Source organism: Saimiri boliviensis, chromosome 2, assembly GCF_048565385.1.
Source record: "Saimiri boliviensis isolate mSaiBol1 chromosome 2, mSaiBol1.pri, whole genome shotgun sequence".
In the NCBI taxonomy this organism is placed as follows: Eukaryota; Metazoa; Chordata; class Mammalia; order Primates; family Cebidae; genus Saimiri; species Saimiri boliviensis.
This window is the reverse complement of record NC_133450.1, coordinates 35,282,909-35,300,243: the sequence shown is the minus strand read 5'-3', so window position 1 is coordinate 35,300,243 and position 17,335 is coordinate 35,282,909. Positions and strand designations below refer to the sequence as shown.

The 17,335-nt window shown below is 41.1% G+C and overlaps 1 protein-coding gene across 6 annotated transcripts in view; it reads left to right on the top strand.

Moving 5' to 3' along the window:
* The window catches only part of RAD51B (RAD51 paralog B), a 747,205-nt gene that overhangs the window by 577,005 nt on the left and 152,865 nt on the right, over window positions 1–17,335 (top strand). For all 6 annotated transcript variants that reach the window (XR_012516148.1, XR_012516149.1, XR_012516151.1 and 3 more), the window contains one exon: window positions 9,813–9,916. Coding sequence is in view for 1 of the 6 variants with exons in the window: in XM_003924464.3 (XP_003924513.1) it covers window positions 9,813–9,916 (104 nt within the window). In the remaining 5 variants the exon portion in view is untranslated. The remainder of the gene's footprint in view (window positions 1–9,812; window positions 9,917–17,335) is intronic.

Genomic DNA, 17,335 nt, shown 5'->3' with positions numbered 1-17,335 from the left:
GAAATGCTTAGCATAGGAGTCATAAATTGAAATGTTTTCAGAGAAGGAGCTACCTCATTAAGAGCTTTCCAACAGGCCTCTTCTAAATACTGACACGGATTGGTACCAGAAGCCCATCACCTTTTTGGAAATCAAGGCTACATAGCAACCTGGTTATCCTCCTCCAGTCTGATTGCACAAGGGCCACACCCCATGTATACCGAGCAGAGAGCTCCTTGCCTTGCGAGAAATTCATCTTCATAGCCAACTCCCACACCAAATGAGTAAGGAATTGGATCCAAAAGATAGTTATGAAGGATATTCCAGAATCCAAATCATGTTGTTTTAACCACTTCGCAACCAAGATTTACTATCTTGCCTCATTGTTAACAGGATGAAAAATGTGGGAGATAATGATTAAACTTCTTTCCTCCCTAGAATTTCATCTTCGGTGTTTGATCATCATTGTTCCTGTCACTTACACATATCAAATATCTTCATCTAAGGGTCACCAAGAACCTCTGGTTGCCTGGAGGCAAGAATTATTATTCACATTTTACAGATGGGTTAGCAATCACAGAAAGAGAACATGCTTTGACTTACCTAAAAGAGTCTCTGAGAGAGTGGAGAATGAATGTTCCCACAGTCTTTTATAGAGAGCCCTGACTTCAGTGTGAATAAATTAGATTCGCTCTATGTAGCTTACCAAGAGACTTCTACAGGCTCAATCCCATAACAATGAAAATCCTCAAAAATGAAAATATTTTCAAAGCTCAGTTCATGTATTTAATTTTTGTATTTGTATTGGAATGAACCAAATTCCAGACAATGAAGTCATACTGCTTTGGCAGGTCTCAGTATCACAATCATCAAAAAGGAGAGAGGGAGCAAGCACCTCAATTTTTAGAACTGCCTCTTAAAGTGAACACAGAGAAGGTTCACTTATCTGTTTCTTGCCCAATTAGGTCATGTAGCAGGAAATCACCTTTTCTTAAAAGCCAATAGCAGATTCCTCCTACTTTAAATTTCCCGTCACAGCATTAACAATCATTTATGCCAGCTCTCTCACAGGAATGCTAGAAAGTTCAAAGACGTAAGAGACCACTCAGTTTTCCAGCTTAAAATAAGGTTACAAATTTATAGTCACTAACAGTTTTCCTACTGCCCTCTCTCAAGTGATCCTATTACTGCAGTCACCCTTCAATTGCTTTCCTATACTCAAGGCCCTATTAAGTGAACTATCTTTCCAATCCTGACCAGATTTTTAATCCTACAACCAGAGAGGGTCAGTTCCAGGCCACCCAACTTGGGTGAATTCAGCTGCTGGACCAGTTGAGTGAGGTGAAGTAACTTGCTGAGCCAGAGCCTGTGCTGTGTTTCTGGAAACCCCTTGCCCTGGGTTATCACTGTACATCAGAACAGAGGAAGCCGAGTATGGAGCCTGAGTGACATGCAGAGCTCAGATGAGTGATAAGATCCTCATGACACACCTCCATCAGTGTCCTCCCAGAGATGGGCCTTTGAGCTCTCAAGGCCGTTGTGGGCTAGCAGAATAACACATTACTTGACACGAGAGACGTGACAAACCCAGAGAAAGCTAATTGGAGTAGTGGTTAAGACTCACTTGGCCTGGTTTCGATCACTGGCTGTGTCAATAACTAACCGTGTGATCTGGAGTGACTTAGTTTCTCATAGCCTCATTCTGTCAGTAGGGATGTTAATATTACTTACTTCATAGATTGTTGAAAGGATCAAAAAAGATATAACTAAGATACGAAGCTCAACCAGATTTAAGTTTACATAATGTCTATCATATAGTACCTTAAAAAATACTGCCTTTCCACCTTGGGCAACATAATGAGACTGCATCTCTACAAAAATAAAAATAAAAAAATTAGCCAATTGTAATGGCATGTGCCTGTGGTCCCAGCTAGTCAGTAGGCTGAGGTGGGAGGATTGCTTGAGCGTGGGAATTCAAGGTTACAGTGAGCTATGATCATGCTATTGCATTCCAGTCTGAGCAACAGAGGGAGAATCTGTCTAAACAAAAACAAAAACAAAAACAAAAACAAAAACCTTTAATTGCCTTTCATTATCATTAACTTTCCAGGCCTTGCTGTTATTACTTTTATGGTAGATTAATGTTTATAAGCCCTCCTAAAAATGCAAATGGAGATTTTTAAAGTCTGTAGTAGACTGCAGTCAAGCTTGCTCACTCAGGGTTTCCTCTGGAAAACCAAATACATGGGAACTTTTTTGTACTGTTCTTATTGGTTTGGCAACGTGGAGTCCTTTAAATAGTTGCTACTGGTCCAAATGTGGCTCTGACCTCTGTAGACACCCTGTGTCTTCCTTTAGACCTGAGAAACTCCTGCAGTTTATCACCAAAAAAAAAAAAACAAAAAAAAAAAAACAAAACTTTGAGTGCTTAACTAGCAACTCCCAATTATTCACGTGGACCTTTTTCTTGACAAACTTCAGAGCTCAGCCTCACTTCATCCCATCACTTAGAAGGCATAAGCAGCTAACTTTTAGAGTTTACTTGAAAAATGTAAACCTCTTAATTTTAGCTAAGCAAGATAGAATTAAGGATGTACATTTACTGCCAAAACAAGGGTATAATATGATTCAAAATTTAGTGGAAATAACTTTTTAATTAGTCATGTGGTCAGTATTTATAAGCATCCTCTGTGTCTCAGACCTTGTGTTAAGTGACTCAGGCATGTTGGCATACATCAGACGTGGGTTTGGCCTCTTTATAATATACAGTCATGTGTCACTTAATAATAGAGATAGGTTCTGAGAAATGCATCATTAGGCAATTTTGACATTGTCTGGACATCATAGAATGTATTTACACAAACTTAGATGGTATAGCCTACTACAAACCTAGGCTATACGGTACAACACATTCCTCCTAGTCTACAAACCCATTCAGCATGTTGCTGTTCTGAGTACTTCAGGCAATTGGAACACAGTGGTAAGTATTTCACATGCTAAACACATCTAAACAGAAGAGATAAAGTAAAAAGATTAAAAATGGTACACCTGTGTAGGGCACTTACCGTGATTGGAGCTTACAGGACTGGAGTTGCTCTGGGTCAGTCGGTGAGTGCACCTAATGATGAGTGAACGTGAAGGCCTAGGACATTGCTGTACACTACTGTAGACTTCATAAACCCTGCATCCTTAGGCTACACTAATTGATACAGACATTTTACTTTCTTCAATCATAAAATTAACCTTTGATTACTATAACATTTTTACTTTATAATTTTTTTAACTTTTTGATCTTGCAGTAACATAAAACACAAACATTGTATAGCTGTTCAAGAACATTTTCTTTATATCCTTATTCTGTAAGCTTGTTTCTATTTTTGAGAATATTTCTTTTTTTTTTTTTTTTTGGAGACGGAGTTTCGCTCTTGTTACCCAGGCTGGAATGCAATGGCGCGATCTTGGCTCACCGCAACCTCCGCCTCCTGGGTTCAGGCAATTCTCCTGCCTCAGCCTCCTGAGTAGCTGGGATTACAGGCACGCGCCACCATGCCCAGCTAATTTTTTGTATTTTTAGTAGAGACGGGGTTTCACCATGTTGACCAGGATGGTCTCGATCTCTCGACCTTGTGATCCACCCACCTCAGCCTCCCAAAGTGCTGGGATTACAGGCTTGAGCCACCGCGCCCAGCCGAGAATATTTCTATTCTCAAAATAGAAATGTTTCTCTTTTCTTTTTTTAACTTTTTTTTTTTTTTTTTGAGATGAAGTTTTGCTCCTGTTGCCCAGGCTGGAGTGCAATGGCGCGATCTTGGCTCACCGCAACCTCCGCCTCCTGGGTTCAGGCAGTTCTCCTGCCTCAGCCTCCTGAGTAGCTGGGATTACAGGCACGCGCCACCATGCCCAGCTAATTTTTTGTATTTTTAGTAGAGACGGGGTTTCACTATGTTGACCAGGATGGTCTCGATCTCTCGACCTCGTGATCCACCCACCTCAGCCTCCCAAAGTGCTGGGATTACAGGCTTGAGCCACCGTGCCTGGCTGAGAATATTTCTATTCTCAAAATAGAAATGTTTCTATTTTCTTCTTTTAACTTTTTTTTTTTTTGAGCTGAAGTTTTGCTCCTGTTGCCCAGGCTGGAGTGCAATGGCGTGATCTTGGCTCACTGCAGCCTCTGCCTCCCAGGTTCAAGTGATTCTTCTGCCTCAGCCTCCTGAGTAGCTGGGATTACAGGCATGCACCACCATGCCCAGCTAACTTTGTATTTTTAGTAGAGATGGGCTTTCTCCATGTTGGTCAGGTTGGTCTCAAACTCCCGACCTCAGGTGATCCGCTCACCTCAGCTTCCCAAAGTGCTGGGATTACAGGTGTGAGCCACCGTGCCTGGCTTCGGGTGCGGTGGCTCAAGCCTGTAATCCCAGCAGTTTGGGAGGCCGAGGCAGGTGGATCACGAGGTCGAGAGATCGAGACCATCCTGGTCAACATGGTGAAACCCCATCTCTACTAAAAATACAAAACATTAGCTGGGCATGGTGGCACACGCCTGTAATCCCAGCTACTCAGGAGGCTGAGGCAGGAGAATTGCCTGAACCCAGGAGGCGGAGGTTGCGGTGAGCCGAGATCGTGCCATTGCACTCCAGCCTGGGTAACAAGAGCGAAACTCCGTCTCAAAAAAAAAAAAAACTTTTTAAACTTTTTTGTTAAAAGTTAAGACACAGACACACACATTAGCCTAGGACTACACAGGATCAATATCATCAATGTCATCAATATCATTGTCTTCCACCACCACATCCTGTCCCACTGGAAAGTCTTCAGGGGCAATATCAGACATGGAGCTACCATCTCCTATGATAACAACGCCTTCTGCAATACCTCCTGAAGGATCTGCCTGAGGATGTTTCACAGTTAACTTTTAAAAATAAGTAGAATATACTCTAAAATAATGATTAAAAGTATAGTAAATACATAGTACATAAAAGTATAGTAAATACATAAACTGGTTTTTGTATTTACTAAACTGGTTATTATAAGTAGACTACAAAATAATGATAAAAATTATAGTAAAATAATGATAAAAAGTATAGTAAATACATATAATAAGATCAAGTGTTACGTACTATACATAATTGTATGTGCTATAATTTTAAAAAAATTTTTATTATACTTTAAGTTCTGAGATACATGTACAGAACATGCAGGTTTGTTACATAGGTATACACGTGTCATGGTGATTTGCTGCAGCCGTGAACTCATCATTTACATTAGATATTTCTCCTAATGCTATTCCGCTATCCCTCCCCTTGCTCCCCACCCTCCGACAGGCCCTCGTGTGTGATGCTCCCCTCCCTGTGTCCGTGTGTTTTCATTGTTCAGCTTCCACTTATGAGTCAGAACATGCAGTGTTTGGTTTTCTGTTCTTATGTTAGTTTGCTGAGAATGATGGTTTCCAGCTTCATCCATGTCCCTTCAAAGGACGTGAACTCATCTTTTTTATGGCTGCATAGTATTCCATGGTATATATGTGCCACATTTTCTCTATCCAGTCTATCCTTGATGGGCATTTGGGTTGGTTTCAAGTCTTAGCTATTATGAATAGTGCTGCAATAAACGTATGTGTGTATGTGTCTTTATAGTAGAATGATTTATAATCCTTTGAGTATATACCCAGTAATGGGACTGCTGAGTCAAATGGCATTTCTGGTTCTAGATCCTTGAGGAATCCCTACACTGTGTTCCATAATGGTTGAACTAATTTACACTCCCACCAACAGCATCTGTTGTTTCCTGACTTTTTAATGATCACCATTCTAACTGGCATGAGATGGTATCTCATTGCGGTTTTGATTTGCATCTCTCTATACGGGCACTTTTATACAACTGACAGCACAGTGGGTTTATTTACCCTGCATCACCACATGCATGTGAGTATGCATTGCGCTGTGATGTTACCACTGCTATGACATCACTAGGGGATAGGAATTTATCATCTGCATAATAACGTTATGGGGTCACTGTCGTATATGCAGTCTGCCATTTGCTGAAACATCATTATGCAGAGCATGGCTCTGTATTAAAGGTGATAAGAAAAGCACACAAATAATTTACCACAGTAGAAAATGATTGTTATATGAGACCGTAAAATAAGGTATTCTAGAAGTTTACAGGAGGAAGACATTATTTCTGTGAAGATTAGAGAAACTGGCACGTAGGGAGTAGCATTAAAGGCAGGGTATATTTGAAACATGTGGACATAAGGGAATTCCAGATGAGGGAGGGACAAGGGGAATAAGTGATTAAGTAGGAACACAGATGTGGGAAATGGAGTGGGGGAAAGAAGTATGGAAAGGCAGGTGGGCACAGGGTAGAAAGTCCTTGAATGCCAGTGTTAGGAATTTAGAATTCTCTGAAGGCAATTGGGAGCCACTGAAAGTTTTTGAGCATGCTGGTTGTAAATGGGAGGGAGGTGTGCTTAGGTGTGTGCTTGGAGGAGGTTAATCAGGTAGTAAAATAGAGGATGGCTTTAACAGGGAGAAAGTGACAGTAGCGTGGACAACAGGCAACTAAAGCAGTCACACCAGGTGAAGGCTAACGTGGGTCTAAGGCCGAGTTAGGAAGAATGGGGGATTGGGAATGGGTCTAAGGGTGAAGTAGGAGAAATGAATGGATGGGTATAGGTAGGATTTTACAGTTAAATCAATAAGACCTTTCAATTTATTGCAAGTGAGAAGCATGAGAGAAGGAGACATTTTAAAATGGAGCTGAGGTTTTAAACCAGCTTAACTGGAGGATCAAAGGAAGGAACAGAGATAGAGAAGTAGATTTATATGGGAAAATACGAGCTTGCTTTGATGATACCGAATTTGCAGTGCTAAAATTTATGATGTAGGCTTGCAGTTCTTGTGGTTAAAAGTGGAAGACAGGTGTTGAGACAAGCCAGAGGTTGAGACAAAGGCTTAGAAACCATCCACCTTGTCGAAGGAGCTCTCATCCTTTTCAGAGTGTAGCCATGCTGTGTAGAGCAGACACCGTAAGCTTGATAGGAATGAAGCATATCTGGCTCAAAAGCATGTTTATTTGTGTTTTTAAAAGTATAAATATTAAACCAACATTTTAAAATCAGGAAATGATACTTAAAGCATTGATTTCTGGCTTCCCTTTTAAAAATCAAAATTGTACTTTGATGTTAGCGCAATTAAAAATCGTAACATTGAAATATGCGATTATGAAAGTTTTTAAATTTTTTTAAATAAATAAATAAATACGATTTGACTAACTGTGAACTCACGTTGCCACATAACAACAACAGCCGGAGCTAAACAGACACTGCCCCCTTGAGATCCTGGATGAATTCTTGAACTCACCACAGTACTCACCACTTCCCCTCATCTCATAAGGCTTTAATTGAAAGTCAGTTACTAAATATATAGAGAAAAAAAATAGGTTAATGGTTGCCAAGTGCTGGAGGTGGGCAGGGAATGGGACCTTGAGGACTGATGAGCAGTGGGTGTGGGATTTCTTTTTGGGGTGATGAAGTCTTCTAAAGTTAATTGCGGTGATGGTTGAACATCTCTGTGAATATAGCAAAAGCCACTGAACTAGACACTTGAAATAGGAGGATGTATGATAGGTAAATTATCTCAATAGAGCCGCTTTTCTAAAATGCAGCTGTAGTTGCTATTGCCCTTGCAGTGTCGGTTTTCTTATAGTAGAAAATACTTTTCTGTAAATCTATTTCTATAAAGGGAAAATGTTAGACTGAGAGGGTTGTGAATTTCAAGAAAAATGGTAAAGACTGTTTCTCTTAGTTGGGGTAAATAATTTCTGCATGTTAATATGCAAGCACCTGGCCTCTTTACTAATGTACGTTATTTTCCTGGACACTGAAAGCATCTGGTATTACACAAGAAAAAAATGTGGTCACGCCCCACTCCCTAAGGTCGACCCACAACTAAGAAGAAAGAGAAAACAAAGGCAGAGAAAGGAAAGGAATAATCAACATGGTAAAAGGAGAAGCAGAAGAGGCCAGTAGATTAGATGCCAAAGAAGGGAGAAGCTTTATCAACTGCTGACAAGAGGTCAAGGAGGATGGGGCCAGGGCAGTCAGGAGGTCATGGGAGACCATCCAGTGAGAGAGCTCAGAGAAGTGAAGCCAGAGAGAGATGCAGAGGCAGCTGACAAAGTGCTCAGAGAGCGTTGTTCAGGAGATAGTGTTTAATCTCAGGCATGAAGGACTATTGAAGGCATTTAAGTAAGGGAATGATATGGCCAGATCAGAGCAATCTAGATTATTTGTTTTCACATTAATTTGTGCATATTTTGAATTATGTGCCTGATGAACTGACGTAACCCCAAATTTTATTCTTTCTTACACAAAATTTCCTTCAATCTGAAATCTCCAGGCTTGTTGAGACCTTGGTTATTGATGTCCATCTCATTCATTCCTGTTCCTGCTTGAACCAAGAAATATATATATATATGGTTGGTGTTATCTGACTCAGCGGTTTTCAGCTTTAGCACTGTTATATTTTGAGCTGGTTATTTTTTTGTTGGTGTTATAGGATGCTGTCCTGTGCGTTATAAAATGGTTAGCAGCATCACCAGCCTCTCCCCTCGAGATGCCAGTAACACTGTGAATTAGACTTTACCAATAAAATCACCCTTCAGCCAAGAACCACTGAACTGCATTTGTCTGTCGTAGCATTTGGACCCAGGTGCTTTAGGCCATGTACAGTTAGTAGACCACCCTGAAAGGTGTCTGCCCTGGAAAACAAGACCCATTCCTACTCCAAACTGAGGCATACAAATCAGATAATGTCATAAGGGGGCAACAGATGAGACACTCAAGGCCTTACTGTGTTTTGGCTAATTCAGTGGACTCCAACCTGTATGTAGTCTCCTCATTGAAAAATGATCCTATCTGGAGGCTACAAGGCACAGTAAATGTCCAACTGTGCCCTCCTAAGGTTAGGATTCCTGTCATGGCCCACAGCCAAAGTGGGTACAGAGGTGGCCTCAGGCACAGGCCGTAGGCGTTCAGAGGAGGCCTCGGGATGTGCTAGACGTGATTGCGGGAGCTGGCTTCTATGCGGCAGGATTTGTTGGCTCGCCTTCAACTGGGAAGAAGGGGGTAGGGAGCAGAAAGGTTTTCTCCTGGTGATATCAAGAAGGGTCAGTAAAGCTTTGGAGACGTAAGATGCAACTTGGAGGAGACTAGGGACTCAGATAAAGTTTACTTCAGACCCTCCTCCTTAAAGGAAAGTCTTAGAAGGTAAAGGAATGTTTCTCTTGGAACAGGGATGTCTAAAACAGATTACATATGAAATGTTGAGATCTCCAGATTCCTTTTTTTTGGGTGTGTGTATATGGGGAGGGAGGTGGGAGGACAAGGGAATTTTATATGTATATGCCACTATTTCTATATTGATAAGGAAAATTGAGTTGAGACTCTTGTCAAGCTAAAAATGTCTAACAACTCTATTAAACTAAGACTATTTCATAACTGGTTCTGTGGAGTAGCATTATGCCTTGGATATTGAATGGCTAGATGTATTATTAGCAATGGCTCTGAGCTGTCTTGCAATGCAACCTCTTTTTGAGATGTAACTCTGTTATTGTTTGGCCCAGTGGTAGTTACTTTCACTGAGGCTGAAGGAAACCCATGCTGGTTTTTATTCTGATATTCATCTTATATTCATTCTCCTACTTCATCAACTTCTGTGTTAAGGAACTCAGCTGCCAAGTATTCTCTGAGCAATGAGTGGTGACTGGACTTCATGTGAAATGCCATCTCAAGAAAGGGCATCTGAAAGCATGCTTTTACCATTTCATTTCAGGCACTTCTGGATCCAGCTGTGTGACAGCTGCACTAGGAAATACCTGGAGTCACTGTGTGAATACCCGGCTGATCCTCCAGTACCTTGATTCAGAGAGAAGACAGGTGAGTGCTTTGACAGTATTCTCTGACTGTGAAGGTCAGGAAACGAGGTGTACACAGCAACCTGAGCATCTTCTGAAAATCCTGGCCACATGGTCTGTGCTGGGCCAGCCAAACTAGTCAGGCATAAAGATACCAGCATTTCTGCTTGTCTCAACAACAGTTATAATAAAGTGGGGAGACAAATCACACACAGGAAAAACATAAGAATTGATCCCACAGAGTAAGCATTTCTCTGATATTTGTACGCGACCAAGGACCACACTTCTAAGGATATCCAATTCTCTGTCTCTAAATGATCATTTCACTTAGATTGTATTTTGTTGAGGACTAGATAATTTGCATATGAATTAAATAATGATGGCGCTTTTTCTTGGAGTATGTGTACTTTGAAAATCTTAGGCCAGACAGATGCTGCCAAGTGAATAAACAATTCAGCAGATACTCGGTACTTTTACATTAACGCATACACCTATAGTGTAAAGTACTGAATGATACTAGAGAGACCTCCAAATGGTTGGTCACTTTCTCAGAGTTCCCTATTTATGGTTTCTATACTGGTCCCAGTGAGAATCCTTCCCTTACATCCAGAAAGGTTACTTTCTACCTCCTTTTAAGCCTTCTCTCTTGATTCCAAAGAAAAGGACACCACTGTCTGACCTCTTTGGTAAAATGTTTCATAAGACAAAATTTCTGAGTGTCGAACCTCAGTTTTATCCTACTGTAGGACCAGATTCAATCACAGTTTCTCCTAAAAGCAGGAAGAAGAAGAAGACGAGTGATTATTTTGATTTTTTGGAGAGGACAGAATTCAGAAGCCAGATTTGCCCACCTTGCTAAATATAAATCACCTCCAGGCTATTTAGATACAGAGGCATGAAATATCACACTGGTTATCCTTTCTGGAGGAGATGGCAGAAAAGGTGTTGTTGCCTTTACCTGCATGAGGTAAACTGGCTCTTTTTCAAGGAAGCAGGAATCATCAAACACAGGCATGAGCTATCGCCTGTTCTAGATATAATTTTTCACATGCCCTTGGTTACAGACCAGCGAGTTCTTCTTGGTTCGCTTTGGACTGTGTAAATAGCATTCCAGCTTGGTGGTCAAGTCAGCCATGTCCTGAGAAGATGGAGCTGCGTGTTTCCGCTCAGGGAAACATTCTTGAGTTTTCAGGCCCTGGACTGCCTCAATGGTACTTTTTCCCTGATGAGTCAGGTATCCTAGGTTCTGAAGCTATTATTTCTCTTTTTAGTGGAATACATTCCAGAATATTCCTGGAGAACCTAATGATCTTTGGTAGTAAATCATGTTAAATAGCTGTACTGCAGCTTTCAGGGATATCGTTAAGGGTTGTCAAACACGCCTACATAAACTTTATCAGAGGAAGCAAAATTCCTTGTGAATCAGATCCCACTCCTTGAAAACTTGTAGTTTGTCTCTGTTTTAGGTTTTAGATTTTAGAAGCCATTCTTACTGTTACACATGGAATTTATGATTTCATCTATTATATATGGTATCATGGATTCAAAGCTCCCAAATCCTAGTTTTACTAATTCCAGTTAGAATTTATAAGTGAATAAAGAAGTCAGAGCCGTATTTTTATTTTCCTTTTGTTTTAATAAATTAACCAGTCAGTGTCAACAGGAAGTAGCTGGTGAGACAAACCTATTTTTTTTTTAATGTCTCTTTGGTGACTGAAGGATGTTGGTGGCTCTTGGCTTTTGGCTAGTATGGTAAAATGCAGCCCAGATGTGGCAAGGAGAATGAGGAGCAGAGTGTGGGTGGACCAGTGACAGTTCATCAACTCACATCCCATTAGATGGGTCAGTCATGTTATCTTAATTTACAAAAGACAACTTGTTACTGTCATTACTAATCAATAAGGAGTAGACTTAAATGCCTTGGAATCATGTTAATCAAACAATAATTAAAAATTAATGTAAAATATGGCCAGTGTTAAAATGGCCAACCCAGGCAAAGAACATACATTCAATTAATCTATAGAAATGTGCATACCCTTTGGGACCAGTTGTGAAATTTGTAACTTAATAACTAGAATAAAGTTTGATGTAAAAAACATGTCTCTGTCTGGTGACCTTATCTTGCCTTAGCAGAGGGTGTGCTTTAGTGATTCCCTGAGTCTTTCCTGTGGTCCTTATTTTGTAACAAACTATAGAAGCCATATGAAGCTAAGTCTTTTCTGGGATATGTGCACAAAACAATACTTTAAAGCTAATCTTTAAGGTAACTGCACCAAATAGTACTTTCTTATAACACCACGTAGTAGCAGAACATGTCTGGATCATTCTAGGGTAGTGACACCTCTGGGACACCAGCCACCTGGAGAAGATAACAGGTATAGTTTTTTGTGTTTTAGGGTTTTCCAATGCCCAAGCAGGGGCCACTACACCCAGGGATCCAGGCTATGGGATGAAGATTATGTTTCATCCTGTTTCTATGACATTGAGCTCTACACCAGGGCTCTTGAATGTGAGGCTTAGATTGAGATCACAAGCCTGGAAGGGGGTCAGGTCAAGCTGAGCAGACCTTAAAGCCGATTAACCCAAGAGCTGAATTGTGTTGTCCGAGAGAAGGAGTCCTCCCTGGCTGATCATTTTCTTTACACTCTGGAAACTTTACAAAATTTTATAACCAAGAAAGAAATCTCCTTATCAGGGCACAAGCCAAGTTAATTCTCTTGCTTATTCTGCTTCAATGTTTGAAAAACCCTCTTAAGAAGCTGGAAAACATTTTCTTTTGGACTAATTTAGCTTTTTTTCCATTTGACTTTTATTTATTCTTTTCCTACTCTGCTTCAATCCTGCCCCACCCTTTTTGCAACATTTTAATTCTTACCAAAGACATGTTCTTAGAGTAGAATTCAAATGGCCTCGCCTACTTGTTGTTGTTGTTGTTTAAAACCATCAAAAATATATTTTGGTCTACCCTGTGGAAGGCATGGGGATATAAAGAAGAAGAGTAGTTCCTGCCCTCGAGGTCCTAACAAACTAATACTGAGGTACTGTCACAAGGCGGTGTTTGATTGGTTGTCTAATGAGTGCTTAAAACAGTAACTGCTTTGAATCCAAAGGAAGGTAACATCATCGGAGGCATATTAAGTCTTTTCAGGAAAAGGTGACACTTGAGTATTACCTTAAAATCAGTGGTTCTCAGCTGGGCACAGTGGCTCACGCCTATAATCCCAGCACTTTTGGGAGGCCAAGGCGGGTGGATTGTTTGAGGTCAGGAGTTCAAGACCAGCTTGGCCAACGTGGTAAAACCTCATCCCACTAAAAATACAAAAAAAAAAAAAAAAAAAAAAAGCCAGGTATGGTGGTGCCCACCTGCAGTCCCAGCTACTCAGGAGGTGGAGGCAGGAGAACTGCTTGAACCCAGGAGGCAAAGATGACAGTGAGTCCAGATTGCACTACTGCACTCGAGCCTGGGCAGCAAAGCAAGACTCTGTCTCAAAAAAAAAAAAAAAAAGAAAAGAAAAAAAGTGGTTCTCAAACCTGGCTGCACTTAAGACTCATTACAGGAGCATTTATACCAACGCCAGTGCCCCAGCCTGGCCAGTAAACTCAGAATCTCCACCAGTAGAGCTGAGCATCAGTGTTGATTTGTAAAGTGCCCCCATGTGATTCTAATGTTCAGCCAAGGGTGGGAACCTCTGCCTTAAATAAGAGATAAAATTCAGGTACTCAGAAAGGGGAGGTGCAGGGCTGGAGTGAGCAGCAGCTGAAGAACAGGAGGATAGGCTGCATTGTCAGAGGGCACGGGCTAGGTTTTGCCTTGTAACAAGAGCAGAGGTTTTGAGCTCTTAGTCATTTGACAAACTTTATTTAATCACCTCTTCTCTGCTAGTCACTGTGTAACTACTTGCTGGAGATTCAGAAAAACAGGTAAGAGATGGTTGGTACCCTGTGGTTGTTCACAGTCTACTTGAGGAAACATAGGCATGGAAACAGGACTTGCAGTAAGAGCACAGTGAATGAAGTAAGTGTAGGTGACGTGGGGGCCTGCCACCAAGGAAGGTTCTTTAGCGATTAATGAGGCAGAGCACGCCGAGGAGTGGCCGAGGCCTTAACTTGGGAATCCAAGTGCTGTCTAGCGAGGGCTGGTTATACTTGAAAGAAGGATGGAAAGCTCGACAAAAACATTCACATTTATACAGTTTCTCCTCAAATCCTCATGAAGTCTGGTCTTACAAACCACAAATGGGATTATATAAATTTTCAAGTGCCCTGGAAGGAGTAATGAAGTAAATGAATCCTGACTTAAGCCTCACGCCCCCTTGATGAAATAAATATTATGACTCTCTTATTTCAACAAATTGGAAAGAGGTCATTTTTTTTTTCCATAAAGGAGGTTTATTTAAATGAACTCTCTAATAATATTTTCATTTCTATTTAGGAGGCACTTTGAAATTATGGGACACTTGAGGCACCAGTCTAAAATACCTAGTAAATTGTTGACAGAACCAATATCACTCAAGCTGCTGATCCACGCTTGAATCCACAGGCTTTTCTCAAAGCCCCAGGTTGTTTTGCATCTTGGTAGTATTCAGTATTTCCTTTCTGGTGATGGGATTCTCAGTGTCCATTTTATATTTTCAAAGACTCAAATATCATCACTTCGAAGACTTCCCTGACACCAGCGGTGATCCATCCCTCTTCCCTCTGGCCCACACTTGCACCTGGCCCTTGTCTCTCTTCTTATACTTCTGAGCCCTGAATTATGAGCCCCTTGAGGTTTATGACTGAATTTATCTGTGTACCCTCAAATGTAAGGGCAGTGCTTGACACTTACCCAGTAAATACATTTATTTTGAAAGAGAGAGAAATCAAGAAGAAGAAACATACTCCTGTAGCTATTCATGAACCCAGTCTTAAGGATGAAGGACTGCTTATTTAAAATCATTCTTCCTCATAGAAATTGAGTTTTACAGTTTAACCATTCCTTTAAAATGTTAGTAATTGTCGGTTTAAAGGGTTAGCATCAAACCTTGAGAATTATAAGCAGATACCTAAATAGAAATACTGAATATAGGAATACTTCTTGAAGACCAGCCTGCTGGAGTCTATGGGAGGATGGGAGTCAGGCTTCCATTGGAATCTTATGGGATAGCCTTTGTGTAAGTAAGCCAGAGCCCTAAACACAGACCCAGGCTGAGGGAGCAAAGGATTCTGCAGCTGCTTTCAGGGACCAGACAGCATGAGGACTTCAGTCGGAGGGTAGGAAATCTTTGTTGCTGTCTTCTACAAGTCTTAACTTTTCTCTCTGGTTAGACAGGCTTAATGAAAGACTGAATAACTAAAGAAAAGTTGGTACATTTTTTTCCTCAGATAAGCTGAAGGGTAGATTTGGGGCAGCATGTCAGGCTTACATTCATATTCACCCAAAGAAAGATATTGAGGATGATGTTTTACCTGATGTAAGTCATAGTTGTATATCTCCCTACTTTTAGATTCCTCCAAAGAAGGATTCAGGCTTAGTTGCCCTAACTCAAAAGGAAATCCTCTGTTGAGAAATGTTCAGTTTGTAAATATTGAGAAATACCGAGTATATGATAAAATACATTATTTGCTAGGAAGAACAATGGCCGGGAAAACCTAGCTGCATCCCCCTCCCAACCCCCGCAAGTAGAAAACTACTTGGGGCATTCCAAAGTGGCGGGACAATGTATAAATGTCATATACCAGATAAAACAATTCTTTAAGATATCTGGCCCTGCCCCTGTGGCTCCCTTGTGGAGAGTACTTTTTAGTTTTTCTGTGATCAGTGGTAAGCAGGCATCAGCTACCTACTTGGCATATTTTGTGTTATGAGAAAATATGGAACATCTGTTTGTTAATAATGATCACCTGTTCAAAGATAATAAATGTGTGGATCAGTGTCTGCTCGAGGCCTTCAGCCTGGAATGCTGTCTTCCCCCTGAGGCTCTCAGCTTGGAAGGCTGCTGGCCCCTCAGGTAGACCCACTTTGTTGTTCTATCTGAGTGTCTGCCTCTCAGTTCCTTTAGTGCCACCTGGGCGAGGATCTCTGCAGCCGAGCTGACTCTCGGTACCCCTCTCCTTGGTGGCATGGTTCCAGGTCATTGTACTTGTTCTCTTGTTTTCTACTCCAGCTCATCGGCTGTTTTTAGGCAAGGAGAATTACGTGAGTGTGTGTGTGTGACTAGATCCCACCAGAGAAGTTTGACTGTGCTTTAGGGGTCGGTAAAAACCCTTTTTAAGCATAAATATCTGCAGAAATAGCAAAGGGAACATAAAATCTAGTCAAGTACATTGCCTTGGGTATAAACGTTCCCTCGCTTTCCAGAGCTGCTCAAGTGTGAAATCCACGCCCCTGCCCACATTCTTCCAATAGACGTGCTCTAGCAGGTATTGAGTGGACTGGGGAAATGAATAAAAGGGGAACCCAGAATGGTGACTTTAAAATGATCCCCTTTTTCAGGGCACTAGGCGAATGTATTAAAATCTGAGGAGATCCTACTGAAAGTGTGCAGTCCCAGTGAATGATTAGTAAGCTGGTACTCGCAGTGCAGGGACTGAGAAAGGACAACACAGATACCCAAGTGGACATCTCCTACTTCCATCTCCACATTCGAGATAAGAATACCTGTACCTTTCCTACCACCTGCAAACAAACAAACAAGCAAACCCATGGGGTTTCCTTTGAAAATAGTCAGTGTATCCAAGAAATCACTATTTCTGAATGAGCTCAAGTAGAGAGAACTTTCTTTTAAGAGGGTTCCATTGGAAATTGCCAGTTGAAAATAGGTACAATGGCTCCCACACTGCAGGTGGAGGGCCCTCTTTTGCATGCTTTGACCATGGTAGACCATGCACCTTTGCTGAGGGGGAGAGTCAGTCTTTCCTAGGAGATTTTGAGGCAAATAAAATAAAAACAAAATAAGGATGAGAGAACCACCATGATGTTTTAAACATTATTTTTAATCGAATAGAGTTATAAAGTTAACTGTTACCACCATTTCAAAAAGGTAAAGGTACTTTAACCTCAAAAAGTAGAAAGGACCTATCTATGAATAAAGAATACATGTATTAATGTATTTAAACTGAAAACATTTATTTTTATGGCAGACTTAGCACATGTCCTTCCTTCTCTCTTTGAGGAGCATGAGCTCTGAGCATCCCGGGACAAATGACCGGTCCTCCTACAGAGCACCTAGGTGGTTTACGTTTTAATGAGCCACTCATTTCACCAGCATTTTATCATCTCTTGTTCTCCTCCAGCTCTGACTTGTTTTATTTTTATAGACTGTTTGTCTGGTATCAAATCCCTTTGTGCAGGGACCCTCCCTGCTCTAACTTGCTAAGTAAACTAGGCCAAATACCTGGGCAAGAGATTTCTAGAGAAATCTGAGCAGTTGCAGGAAGCAGAAGAGACACAGGGCTTTGG